The sequence below is a fragment of the Stylophora pistillata genome, chromosome 13 (genome assembly GCF_964205215.1).
Source record: "Stylophora pistillata chromosome 13, jaStyPist1.2, whole genome shotgun sequence".
Classification (NCBI taxonomy): Eukaryota; Metazoa; Cnidaria; class Anthozoa; order Scleractinia; family Pocilloporidae; genus Stylophora; species Stylophora pistillata.
This window is the reverse complement of record NC_142531.1, coordinates 2,181,616-2,195,472: the sequence shown is the minus strand read 5'-3', so window position 1 is coordinate 2,195,472 and position 13,857 is coordinate 2,181,616. Positions and strand designations below refer to the sequence as shown.

At 36.6% G+C, this 13,857-nt stretch overlaps 3 protein-coding genes across 5 annotated transcripts in view; 2 read left to right on the top strand and 1 right to left on the bottom strand.

Annotated features, from left to right (window-relative positions):
- The first annotated feature begins 563 nt into the window (after nucleotides 1-563).
- On the top strand, nucleotides 564-6,589 carry LOC111344995 (transmembrane protein 248). Its single transcript, XM_022952254.2, has 8 exons — nucleotides 564-723; nucleotides 849-1,056; nucleotides 2,409-2,655; nucleotides 2,892-2,951; nucleotides 3,775-3,859; nucleotides 4,177-4,330; nucleotides 4,644-4,763; nucleotides 5,457-6,589. The coding sequence occupies exons 2-8, from the start codon at nucleotides 892-894 to the stop codon at nucleotides 5,472-5,474; spliced, it is 849 nt and encodes a 282-aa protein (XP_022807989.2). The 5' UTR covers nucleotides 564-723; nucleotides 849-891; the 3' UTR covers nucleotides 5,475-6,589.
- A 705-nt stretch (nucleotides 6,590-7,294) lies between these two features.
- Nucleotides 7,295-8,759, bottom strand: LOC111344984 (uncharacterized). The gene has a single exon (XM_022952245.2). It carries the CDS (start codon nucleotides 8,695-8,697, stop codon nucleotides 7,843-7,845), a length of 855 nt encoding a protein of 284 aa, XP_022807980.1. The 5' UTR covers nucleotides 8,698-8,759; the 3' UTR covers nucleotides 7,295-7,842.
- A 37-nt stretch (nucleotides 8,760-8,796) lies between these two features.
- LOC111344972 (vacuolar protein sorting-associated protein 33A) overlaps nucleotides 8,797-13,857 on the top strand; it is a 38,852-nt gene continuing 33,791 nt past the window's right edge. For 2 of the 3 annotated variants that reach the window (XM_088743098.1, XM_088743100.1), the window contains exons 1-2: nucleotides 8,798-8,946; nucleotides 13,786-13,851. In XM_088743098.1, coding sequence (XP_088599224.1) covers nucleotides 8,833-8,946; nucleotides 13,786-13,851 — 180 coding nt within the window. In that variant the 5' untranslated portion in view covers nucleotides 8,798-8,832. Of the gene's footprint in view, nucleotides 8,947-13,785; nucleotides 13,852-13,857 lie in introns of all 3 variants that reach the window. The other variant, XM_088743099.1, reaches the window with a different exon arrangement.

The following is a 13,857-nucleotide window of genomic DNA, read 5'->3' as shown; positions in this document are numbered from 1 at the left end:
CATATTCTTCTCAATTATTTTAAGACCTTGAGTGTTGGTCCGGCCGGGGCTAGGCATTTATGGATTATGCTAGTAAAAGTGACATATTATGCTAGTAGCATTGCTTTTTTTTTGGCCAAATTATGCTAACATTATGCTCTTTTTTCCAAATTATGCCACCGTTTTTTTAAATTATGCTCTTTGAAAAAATGCAAATAAGTCCAAAATATATATTTTTTAACTAGAAGCCGTTCGTCTACAGGAAAGAAATGCAACAAATCCACAATTAATTTCAAATAAACATGTGGTTCTGGTTAGACCCGGGCTCAGTGCTTCACAGTGAACTACAAATGCCACTAGTTTAACTAAAACTTTAAATATCGATTAAGGTCACCAAGTGCTTGGAACTAGAGACAAAAAATGATCAAATAATGGCATCTAAAATGATCTGATAATTATCAAAATGCGCAAATTGTGCTAGCATTGCTACTTGGCAGAAATTATGCCAGTTTGCTCGAATTATGCCAAAAATTATGCTAGCATAATCTATAAATGCCTAACCGGGGCTCGATAAGGCTTGCATGTTAATCGGCGCGGATACCAAGCTCACGAGTAAGTCAACATGGCGGCGAGAAAGCGAAACAGTAATTCGCAGATGTAGAAACTCAGGAAAGTCACTTTCACTGTCCTTTGCAGTGGCGGTGGATATTTTACCAATTTTGGACTGAATACTCTTCTATTTAGGTAATTCAACGACTTTCGATGGCGTTTAATTTACATCCCAAATCTCATTGCTTCTGTGCACACATGTAAACGTGTAAGCTTTGAGCTGTAATGACACCTGCGATTTTTTCATTGTTCTCTTCAAGTCTGTGACTTAAAGAAGACAGAAGGAGTCAAAAGCCTTGAAATATGGTCGACTGCAAGGGTGGAAAGAACTTATTTGGATTCGCCGTCGCTAGACCGCCATGTGTTGTTTTTATAGTTTGTCTAGCAGCCTTCGCCATTGGTTTATATTCCCTTGGCTGTTTCATTAAGACGTATGGTTGGTTTGACACGGCGAGTGCTCGTGAAGAGGTTTGTATCTGATTTTTTCCATATCCTCATGGGTAAATCTGGGTTAGATGTCAATATACGCCGAGACTGGTCACCCTCTTAGCTGTTTTCTGACGTGGATGTCACACTAGGAATTGAACCGGGTAGGGGGGGTGGGGGGGCTGGGAACACTTCCAAGACAATTCTCAGAACATGACATTAGTAATTTTAATTAACAAATGGTAAACACCACAGCATACACTATTGGGTTATGGATGCACGCGGGAGGTTGCTAAGCATGAAAGAAGCGTAAGAGTCATGCGAGGCGATTGCCAAGAGTGACTCTAGCTTCTTGAGTGCTTAGCAAACCTCCCAAGTGCATCCATAACTCAATAGTGTACGCTGTGGTGCTTACCATTTGTTTTATAACATAACATTAATACGTTGTAGCTAAAGAGTTCCCTTTTATTTAACAAATCTTACGTGACCAGAAAAAAACAAGCACGCATGGAAAAATAGTCTTTGCATTTGCTCACGTCAGCAGCATACACCCATGGGCAAATGGGGGACTCTAAATTGACCAATCTGAGCGCGCACCTTACTTTGGTTATGTTATAACAATAATTGATAATCAATGATTATAGTACATGGGGAAATTATAAGGGTGACCTCTCTTGTCTTTGATGGTGAGTAGATTTAATTTTATCTAAGAAAAAAAATCAAATTTGGTTTTAAAGTTGAATGCAGAGTAGACTTGGCTATCCAACCAGTTCATTCCTAGGTTTTAGGAGCTGGGTATTACTACCAAATGGCAATTTCACCAGAACACGTCTTTCATCTGAAAGATAAATTGGAATCTTACTTCTGCTGTATCAAACAAGTTGCTCATAGGGAGTCTTTGATTTTATTACACGACTCGAGCAGTCAGAGGGCCAATAACTAAAATCAACCAATCAAAATGCTCTATTGCCGGTCCAATATTCTCTAAGTATTGGACCGGGCACTGTCCCGAATGGTCCCGAATGATACCGCACTTGTGTCCCTTTGAACTTCAGTCGTATAGTAAATCTCTTATTAACCAAGCTTGCTTGGGACCGTACTGGAAGAATATCGGCCCTCGGTCTTTTTTGTACGAACCGAGCGCAGCTCAGTCCGTACTGTCAAGACCTCGGGCCAATATTCTCCCAGTACGGCCCTCGCGCTTGATTAATAAGATATATGTATCTAATATGTTGTTGAAGTCAAAGTATTTTCCTGTAGAAATTACTGGGCAGCAGTCATGTTACAGCATAGCCTAAAAGATGGTAGGCTTTTGTTATTGTCATTGGGAAGTTATTTTTCATTTAAGATACTTATTTGATCATTTACAAATTTTGTTTCTTTTTCAATCTTAGAAATGGGGTTCTGTACTAGGCTATTTGAGTTCCACTGAATTTTGCATATTTGGTAACCAAAGCTTCTCTGGAAATACCACTGGTTACAATTCTACAAACATAACTGATGCTACACCTACTGGGTTTACTACAGTAACCATACCAATCCTTCATCTGGCTTTGAACCCCTTAGTTAATTTCAGTTCTGTAGTGGAGAATGTTACCCATGTTGCAGCACAAATACCAATATCAGAATTGGGTTTAAAAGGTTAGTTTTATGTTTGAAAATTCTTCATTTTGATATAATTGGTGATTGTAAAGCTTTGTAAATGATAATCCTTGTGGACTCCAAGATGTAGACCACTGGAATAATGTAGAGAAAGCATCCAAGTTTGACCATAGTAAGGCAAAAACAACTCAACCTAGATTACTTTTGACTCTGAAATTGCTGAGTTTGCTGGGCTTGAGAGTATCAAACATTAATTGTTCCTTTCTTGTCATTAGGTTTCCAGGGAAGTTCACTGATCAATGTCACGTTTTTTTTTCACCAACCATGGTTCATGGGTATGTTGACTGTGCAATTTAGCATGGCCATAACCAGATATTATTATTATTCTTTTGGCTTATTTATTTACACCATGCACATATAAAGAGCCCCAGCATGTAAGAAACACTCAGAAAGGACCAGTTAAAATCAATTCACTGCAGTTTTACTGATAGGTTTGGTGGAGCAACTATATTGTAATCATTTAGTTTGGTTTCAAGACCACGTGTGTAAAGTGAATGTAATTTTTAAGAATTTTGTAGATTTAAATCAAGACTTGTAACTAAGGTCTGAGACACTTGCTTGTTCTTAAATCAGGTCATTTACTCAGGAAGGGTAAAACAACATGTTTAATGCCACAAAGCGAATGGACATTCAATTTATTTGCTGAATGGACGTCTATTTAGATGTAATGATTTGTAGTTGCGTGTTTGCTTTGACTGAAAATAATTAATACAAATATGTAAGTACAAAATATAGCAACAACAAGAACAACGACAAAAAACAGTTGGAATAGAAACAAACTTACAATTTGGTGTGACCAGGTCCAGCAACACAGTGCCAGCAAAAACTAACAAAACGACTGACTTAGTTGAAATCAATTAGCAATGAAAATTATTTTACGAAAACAACACGCATACTCTGAAAATAAATAGCTCTTAGTGTGACATAATTCTTACATAACCTCACACAAAAACTAGAACTTAATTGGATAGAAACAGAACGTTACTATAGTAATACAGTAGAAAGAAAAACGATATGAAATTATTTTGCAGTTGCTTGACAACAAATAGAAATACAAATTCTAGTGGCTACAAAACTAATATAACTATATTTTTTCAGATTGCCAAGACAAATGTAGACCAATGTATTTGGAAGCTTGTGGATTTGTTACTGTTCCAAGTGAGATTGTCCCAAAACATTTGCAGTGAGTAACTTTGATTCATTATGTAGATACAGCATTGACACAAACAACCATCCCTTAAATGTTTCCATATTTTTTAGGCAATCTCGTTTCAAAATGCTGCAAATGCTGAAAATTCTTCGCAGTCAGTTACGCAAATGAGTGTGAACTCCAACAATGTAAATTGAAATGAATCCATTGAATTTCAGAAAGCTAGAAACCTTGTGAAATGTGCTCATCTGTGTTAAGATTGAGCAGGATAATTTAGTTTAACCAAAATCAATTTCCTAGCACTACTGAGAAACAAGCTCATGATTTACCATTAATTTGTGCTGATTCAGGTACAGAAGGACGTGCAACAGGTCATCAGAGTTCCATGTTGTAGAAATGGTCAGCATTACCACACATGAAGAAAAACTTTGTTTCAGTGGTATCAAGGCTGAGACATCTCTGCCACTGAATCAGCAGCATGCCACTACTGCAACAATGACAATGGTAAGCAATAATCAAAACATTAGGTGTAGAGCTTGGGAATCTTGTGAAGTAATTTGGGTACCCTCTACAGTGAGAAATGATGATGACTCCATCCACATTGCTAAATTATCAGTCACTGCTTCGTGGACATTTGCACAATCATATTGTAGTTTTAGCAACAAAATCCAGACAGAGGTCTATTTTAGTTGAGGTAGATGTTATGTTTCATCACATGACAGTATTCTTTTTAACTACTTGGCGGTGAGCAGTGTAATAAGACTTCATGTCAACAAAGGAAGACGGTATATTTATCAACATATTACTTTCTCATCAGGTTGATGTTTCAGCTGTTAATCTAAGACTGCAGTACTCAAGTTACTTCTTATTTGTGATGGTGATCACCTGTGTGCTCTATGGAATGATCAAAGGAAGACCAGTCAAACAAAGTAAAAAGGTACAGACTGGAACACAGCTAAAAAACCACCTCAAAAACCAAATGCCTACAAGAGGTTGAATGATAATTTTCAAATAAGTTGCAAGGGACAAGGGGATTGATTTTGCATAGAAACACAGATTTTTTTTCTTTGTCCTAGGTTCTTGACAACGCAAATAACATTTTTCTTTATTCCACCACAAAGCTCAAAATATGCCATATTTCTCATTCTATAAGTTCCTATATACTGCTGTTATGAGCAGACAGCCAATCAAAAGTTGACATCTGAAAGTCAAACAACTGATAACTTTATTGGATTGAATGTCATTGGTGTATTTTGTAACAATTGTAGATTTGATTTTGACCAAGTATTAAGTGTAATTTCTCTTTTTTGGTTGATCACATTACTGTACAGATTGTTAAGAACTATGTGGAGTGATTAAAAAATGAAATTAGATAAGATTCACTGAATGAATTACTAAATACATGTAGGTGTTTGGCAAATTAATGAATGTGACCATAAATGAGAAAGCAATCAACATTAATGTATTAGTAGGAATCTACACACTTAATGACAGGTAAAAAAAAAGAATGGAGATAGCTGAAGCTGCTACTAAATTAACAAATGAGGGTGGATGATGGTTATTACACTTCACTGCATTACTTGCTGCCCAAGAGATAACTAATGTTGGTTGTTTTTGTTTGTTTTTGTAGTCAAACCTTCCACTATGAAGCCACTCGGAAAGGAGTTTAATTATATTGAATTGCCAAATTCATTCATCATGCCCACAGTTGAATTTATGTTGACATACTGTATAATTAGTACATCAATAGAAAAATATCAAGCACATATGCACTTGTAAATGGCTTGAATATAGCAAATAAATTACGCTTTTTAATTGAGTTTAGCATGCTTGCAATGCACTGTAAGTAGGAAATGCTAAAATTTCTTTTCAGTAAGCTGGTTAAGGGCTTAGATGTGGTTGTAACCAGATGGAGACAAGCAGTCACTAGTGTTATAAATGTGATAGGAATCTCATTATCTGGAAATAATTCTGATGGAAATTTGGTTTCCTTATTGTACTAATATTGGACTAAACCCAGAATTGATTTATTTTCCTGTATGATTTTGTCAACTTTGATCACAAGGTATTGGTTATTGTCAAATGTAGATAACTGTTCAGCTTTCCTCAGCTGTATGTTGAAATATGCAAAATAAAATGTTTATGAAAAAATGTTGTTAACAATGGATTATAAATTTAGAGATTCTGATGTGGTACTGTCAAGCTCTTTTTTTTATCCAGCTTGAGAATAAATTCTCAATTAACTGAGCAATTTCCGACAAAAATGTAGGGCTGAAATCATTGTTATAATGAGTGACAGCTCAAAATTTTCTTACAATTGAAATCCCTTACTTGAAGTGGTGTAATTCCTTGCCCGCCTAAGGTGTCATAAGTTAATATACCAGTTGTTATACAAGCCAAAATTGTTTGCCTTCAGAAGTGCACAGTCCATGGTATTTCCTAGTTATGCAGTAAGTAGCTTTGCATGCCCCAATTTGATATGAATTACCTGAAATTACAGAAGAAAGGTATTAATGTAGTGAAATTCAGACATTTGAATGTAGGAAACCAGTTCTTTGTTACCTCACATGAACCCTTTTCATTTTATCTAAAGTTCTTTTAAGTCCGGTACCATTTTCTGCCTTATCAGCTGTTTGCTAATGCAAGCTAATGTCATTGTAAAAATTATGTCTAAGCTTGTGCAATTTCTACTTTCTTGAAGCTGTGTCCATTTGTAATGTTATCTTAACTTAAACCCACTATTAAACATTTTATATTAGACAAGTGTGGTTGCATTAATTTGATTCATTCAGGGATGTGGTTTATTAAGATGAACTGTCCAAAATTTGATGCTAGGGTCTAAAATCGGTTAGAAATGTACCAAAACATAAGCCAGTGTGTGAAATTGAGGAAATCAGTGCTGGAAATCAGACAGAAGTGTCTTAGCTCACTCAAAAGCAAAAGTATGGGTAGTTCTAGTAGCTTCCTTTGCAGACGTTCTTTGGGTGTCGAATTAAAAATTCTCCGTTGATGAACGTCTGCTCCATTGAAGTGAGATTTGCCTTCAGTATTGTTTGTAGTTATCCAATCAAGTTTATGTTATTTTAATTCAACACCCGAAGAACGTCTGCAAAGGAGGCTATAGTTCTAGGTGATACTTCAACTGCAAAGGCAGTATTTTACTGCCAGTAATTTTGCTGTTTTGTTCTAACAATGTTGTTCTTTCTAAGAATTTGAGAAAGTTATTTTATAAAATACTAGTTGGGAACCTCATTTTTCCTATAATTTCAAAGTTGAATTTATCTGAATGTTAAACTCCTTGTCAGTTCGCTTGGTTTCTCTCAAGTTTTGTGGTGGTAGGATGCTGAGCATAAAGAAAGCTTTTGATACTCTTGGGAATCATAAATAAAGGAAAATTATATTTATATTTTTTTCTAAAATAACAGTATTACTTGTCCTTGAACAGTGAAAGAAACATTGTGAGACCAATTTAATAAAAGTGTTGTTTAAAACAAGAATTTAAGAAAAGAAAGGAAAAGATAAACAATTTAAGAAAAGTGTTGTTTAACACAAGAGGGAGTTAGGCCTCATTATTGCTGTTTTCATTTTCATACCAAGAAAGGGTGCTTGTCTCTTAAATTATTTTCAGTATGGCTAGGGGTGCTAAGTATTGTGAACAATTTTTGCGTTAACTTCTTGGGTCATCGCATAACTTGTTGAGGCACCAACTTGAATGGTCTAGTTGGAGAAAACAAGGAAGTATTTCCAGCTCACCAAGTCAACTCCTAATCTGAAGCATATCTGAATCCTAGTCAAATTTACAGGTTCACAAATCAGCAGTTTCTAAATGACAAAAACACCTCCTTTCCTTTGGAATTGAGCTGCTGGGCCATGTGAACACAAAAACAAAAGATTGGACCCCACCAGGGAGTTATCAAAATAAACTCCAGCACCATTGTTCACATGTTTTTTTTTTGTCCATTATCCCTTTCCTAACCTGCAGTCTGTCAAAAAAAAATACAGAGAAATAGGAGTCACTAGTCGTCATTCATGAATCGGGTAAATTTTGAGACACCATTTGGAAGGGGAGCAGATATATCACAAATCTTAATTCCTGATCTCGGAATTTCTTCCACCGAAAGTGACACAGGGATCCACTTGATTTCACCCTTTGTCACTTTATGAAATTCCATCGTCACCAGACCAGATAATTTTGAGCCAACAATGAAAACACACACTTTCCATTTGTCTTCATTTCTATGAATATTGCCTTTTTCTGTTCCGTCACGTGCTTCAATTAGAGAGATTTCCTGGCGGTTATACCCTATCACAAGCACCTCCTCTCCAAACTTTGTTCGGAAGCCCTCCTCATTGGACAGCCTTTTCCAGGTCGAGTTATAAGCTGCTCTCTTCAAGGCGTATTCATCTCTTTTCTCTTCCATAAGAGCCAAGGAATCTGATAAGTCTTCGGGATCGTCACATAACTGAAACATGGACGCTATGTGTTTTGCCATATGCGGGTTCGAGTGCTTTACTTCTACTGTCTCCTCTTCGATCCCAAATGTTAACAAACCGGTCGCACTTAACGTCAAGGAAACAGCAACGCACGACCAAAATACTACACCACCAGCCAAGCACAAGTATCTAAACCCTTTTAACATTCTTGATTTTATACTTGAGGATTTTGAGGAAAACCCTTTCACGTTTGAAAGTAATTTCGGGTTCCATGGAGGCCGCCAACCAACTAAGAGCGTGCTTGAATTGCCTTTAGTTTTCGTCACTATTGTTCTAATAAGTACACATTTTGTTCTCAAATCAGGAAAAATTCTAGCTTTTATACCCGGAAGTGCCGTCAAGCTTGCTATCCTCGAATGAAAAAGGAAGAAAGCCATTCAAAAACACTGGAAATGTCTCCGTATCTTTCTTGTCGCTTTCACCCTGGCGGCGCTTAATAACCAGCGGTGTTACGAGTAAATGCAAGTATCTTCATCTATTTCCTCACAGGGTGTACAGTAAATGTAATCAAGATGGCGGCCGCTGGAGGAAGTCACTTGTCGAATGGTCGAGTCAATGTGGGCTTGCTGCGAGAATGCGCAAGGAGGGAACTTCTTCAGTGCTTGAATAAACAGCCTGGATCTAAGGTGATGAAATTTGATTTGATAGATTTGCTTAGAATTTTGATCTTCTTGAAAAACGAAAGTCAAGATATAAACATGCATGAGAAAGTTCAAACCAGTTGTTGCTGATTAATGATTTGCTATTAAACCATTTTACTCCACGAGTGAACAGCACTTACACCCCGTCCCCCACAATATCAACACATTGTCAAACAGACAGTTGATAGTAGTAAAGAAGGAATGATATTCTTTGATTAACAGTAAATCCTAACCACTATATATATATAGTGGTTAGATAGCTCTCGCTTGGCTTTGCCTTTTGGCTACCTTGCGATTGAGCACTCTACACTGGGGTTGCCATGCACTTAGCCTTCGGGCGAAGCTCATCACCTTAGTTGTGATTTGAGCACTCTCGCATGGCAACATGTCTGCACTTGGTCCCACAAGTGTAGCGCCCAGGCAATGGTTTATTCCAGAGCTTGGCCCAGTGTCTGCACTGCACTGATGAGACCCACATAGGTCGAAACAGTGCGCACTGTCTGCAGTTATATATATATATATATATATATATATATATATATAGTGGTTAGACTTGCATTATCATTGGATAATGCAATTCAAGAATTTTTATTGGCTTAGCCATTATGGTATATGTCAGCCAATATACCATAATCTAATATCTGTGCATTGTAACATCCGGTTTCTTCTTACAAAATAAAGTCAAGAAGATTTGTCCAATATCTCGGGGGCATTTTTTTTTTAATAAGACAATTATTTCACTCATGCTTGTTGGATATGAGATGATTATAGCTATGTGCCTTGTTGGCTACCTATCATCTCATATCCAATGTGCACTTGTGCAATAATTGTTAAATATATGTCTACATATGTGGGGGTAGAGTCTACCTTGGCGTAAAGAGCTCAGTGCTGTGGTAGCTGAGCTAAGTATACATACACAGCCATCCCCAGTCCTCCGATACGTGCTGGCAAAATATTAATTTATGCTAATTAGGATTACCACAAATTACATTTTCTGTGAGGCACAAGTGGCACCACTTGCTTTTGTTGCTGTAGGCTGATACTTCTAAGAAACACAAGCGGACCACAATCAGAATGGACTAGAAAGGACATCACACGAGAATTTAAGAAACAAGGACAGAACATTTCTACAAGCACAAACCTAAAAATCTGCAACTTCCTCGATGTCACCCTAAACCTCACAGATGGAACCCACTATCTACACAGAAAGCTCAACAATGAAACTCTCTACATCGACACCAATTCCAATCATCCACCTACAATAATAAAACACCTACCAGCAGCCATCGGCCATCAAATCTCTGACATTTCCTCAAGCAAAGAACTCTTTAACAAAGCCAAACCACACTACAAAAGTGCACTTAAACAAAGTGGACACAACGAAAAATTAATCTACACTGAACGCAAGAAATCTGTATCTCACACTGCACAGAACAGCCGCACGAACAGACAACCTACAAACCATAATTAAGAAACGCAACAGAAAAATCCTCAAAACAAGCAAGACACCCTCCATGGAAAACAACTGTAACTGCAGGAAAAAAAACAACTGCCCTCTGAAAAACAACTGCCTCACTTCAAGTGTCGTCTACAATGCCAACGTAACAACAGAAAGTGACACAACTGGAAAGAATTACATTGGACTAACAGAAGGAACTTTTAAACAATGTTACACACGACACAAACTTTCTTTTCAGAACAGAAACTATTCAAGCAGCACGGAAATATCAAAACATATCTGGACACTCAAAGACAACAACACCAATTCTACAATTAACTGGAGTATTTTAGTGACTGCCCTGGACTACAGCAACAAAAGCAAGGGATGCCACTTGTGCCTCACAGATAAACTTTATTTAGTCAGTTAGAGCTAAGAAGCCGTCTTTATTAAACAAAAGAACAGAACTTATTTCTAAATGCCACCACAAATATAAGTTTTACTTAGCAAATTTCACAAGCTGCCAACAATAGCTCTATAGAACCTTTATTTCACACGTAGATCAGATCATCACACTAATGCATTAATTAGCTACTTATCTAATTTGTATATAGGTGGATTCATGCTGACGTCATTGTTTACATTTTTGCTCATTTGCATACGGCTTTGTGTAAAGAAGGAAGCATGTTAGATACAAATTGACTTCAGGCAGCTAAAGAGCTAGAAAACCTCAGCACATGGTGAAATTTTTTAGCTCTTTGGGTGTAATATTCAAGGAGAAATAGTCCATCAAAAACTGCAAAATTACTGGGTGGCAAAAGCGCTAATGAGCTTATACAATCTATGTAAAATTTTGAGTTTTTAAACCCGTGTTGCACAAAAAGTATTCAATGCATCAGGCTCGTATTCATTGGCCGAGTTAATCATACTTTGACCTGTTGATATTCAGAACTGATTTATTTTTAGCTCCATCAGAAACTGAATTGCTTATGCTAATAAGGCAAATATTGTAAACAAGGATTCCCCTATAAGGAGGTATATTCTTCATTGAATAAAGTTCTGTCTGGTGAGCACTTAGGTGCAAAACTCAGAGTCACAGTTAAATAGATGCATCCTCTTTAGATCTTTAACTTATGTATATATATTATATATATCATCAATTATTATACATGAGACTTGCCATATATGAAGAATCTGATTTGTTGAGAGCATTCAATCATTATACATGAGCATAAATCAACATCTGCAATGGATATTGCATTTATCATGTTCAAGCTCAAAGTCTGCATAGTTTCCAAGCCCCTCATCAGTGTATTGTTCTCAAACTTTTGCAAACTCAGAGGGAAGTGTCGTCTCTTACAGATTTTTTCAAAAATATATGATAAAACAATTATTGAATTCGGTTTGTGCATGATATCAAGAATTATCAAACCTTGTGTCAGTGTTGCCTGCCTCAGCCTTTGGCTTCAGCAGACAACCCAGACCTCAGTTCTGATATCCCATGGAATGCTGGTCATTTCACCAATGTTTCAGTTCGGCAACGAATAGTTTGCCAATGTATGAGGTTGATTCACCAATATTTCACTTTGTTGTTATGCTAGTTCAACAAGTGATTAATAAACAATGCTTCTTCATGTGTAATCAAGCAAACATATTTAGAGTCAGGAGCTCTTTAGCTATGCAAATGTTTTATAAAAAGGTTTTACGGTAGCTTCATACTCTACCAGGTAAAAGCCGTGGATGGTTTTCAAAGCTCTTTTAAATTATGATCAGCCATTGATTGATTAACAGACTGTGTTGCTATGTGTGAGGAGAGATTGGGAAGAATGAAACTAACAATTTCAAATGATACTAACCTATGAACACCTGTGAATACATCAAAAGTAAAATGTTATTGTAATTACAATTATTTTGGACATTGGCAAACTGACATATAAGCATCAGTGAACTGACATTAGACGTTGGTGAATTGACCTCATATGTTGGTGAACTGTTCATTGGTTAACTGACATGTTGGTAAAGGTTTATTTCACAAATAAATACAGGTAAAGGATTATTTCACAAATAAATACATGGCAGCCCTCTAAGGGGCTGAATTGCATATTTACAAAAATTGTAACAGAATATCTAATAGTATGACTAATGTAAGAATAATGATAAGCCTAAAGGCGGCAAAATACGAGATACAAAAACCCTCAGCTTGGTGCGCAACATTGTTTTGTTGCAAGTTTTGGTTAATGTTTCTCGTTTTTCACCTTGCGTGATCAACTTGTCTCGCAACAAAAACATTTGTTGCAGGTTGAAGGAATTTGTTGCGAAAATTTGACCCGTGCTCTACTTTTCGCAACAAATTTTTTCAACCTGCAACAAATGTTTTGTTGTGAGACAAGTTGATCACGCAAGGTGAAAAACGAGAAACACCAACCAAAACTTGCAATGAAACAATGTTGCGCGCCAAGTTGAGGGTTTTTGTATCTCGTATTTTGCCGCCTTAAAAGTGAAACTGAATACAGTAACTGTAAAATGATGAAACCTATCATTAAAAATAATAAAGCTTTGTTTATATAATATCATGCTCAATACAAGATTTCATTAAAAATGTGTCCCTGAACCTATTTGTTTTCCACCTTGGTGTTTCAAAACGCCTGCATCGTCTTAGATGATAAGATGACTTATGGGCTGAGGGTAAAAGATTTCTTAACCGGTTACTCTTATCATTTAAAATAGAATTAAAGGTCTTCTTACAAATATTTTCATTGTAACATTCAATGCTTGGTAGTTTAGTGCTGACTAAAGCATCGCTGTAGTCTATCCCCGGGAAAATAATAGCCAGCGCCCTTTTTTGGACACGCCCCAGTTCTGTCTTGAGATACAATGGCAGCGAGTAATAGAACACTGGTACTGCATAACTAAGTACAGATTCATGTAGGTGAAACGCATAACTAAGTACAGATTTCATGTTGGTGAAACGCATAACTAAGTACAGATTTCATGTTGGTGAAACGACCGGTTACCATCTCATGACATCATGCTCAACCTCATCTAATAACTGTTTAACGAAAGTCAGGAGGTGTCTGAGGAGAATTGATCTTAAAATCAGAGGAAGGAAAGTTGATTACTTCATTTGGTGAATGAAATAGGAAATGATTGTGTACAAAAAACCAGTGAAAACAAAATTGCAAGTTTTGAACCTACATGTAATAAAAATCAAAATGGAGTTTTCTCCTTTTTCTTGAGACAGGATGTAGTAGGAAGACAATCAATGTTTTGACCATTTATAAATAAATATGCTTGTCATTCAGGCTTTAATGCATCTTATTCAAGAGTTTATTAAAAGTAAACAATAAGGTTAGAGTAGAATTTTTTTCTTTTTGGTTTTACAACAGGCCCTGGTTTGGGATGACAAGCTTACAGGACCATTTGGTTTGATTGCTGAGTACAAGCTATTAAAGGTATGA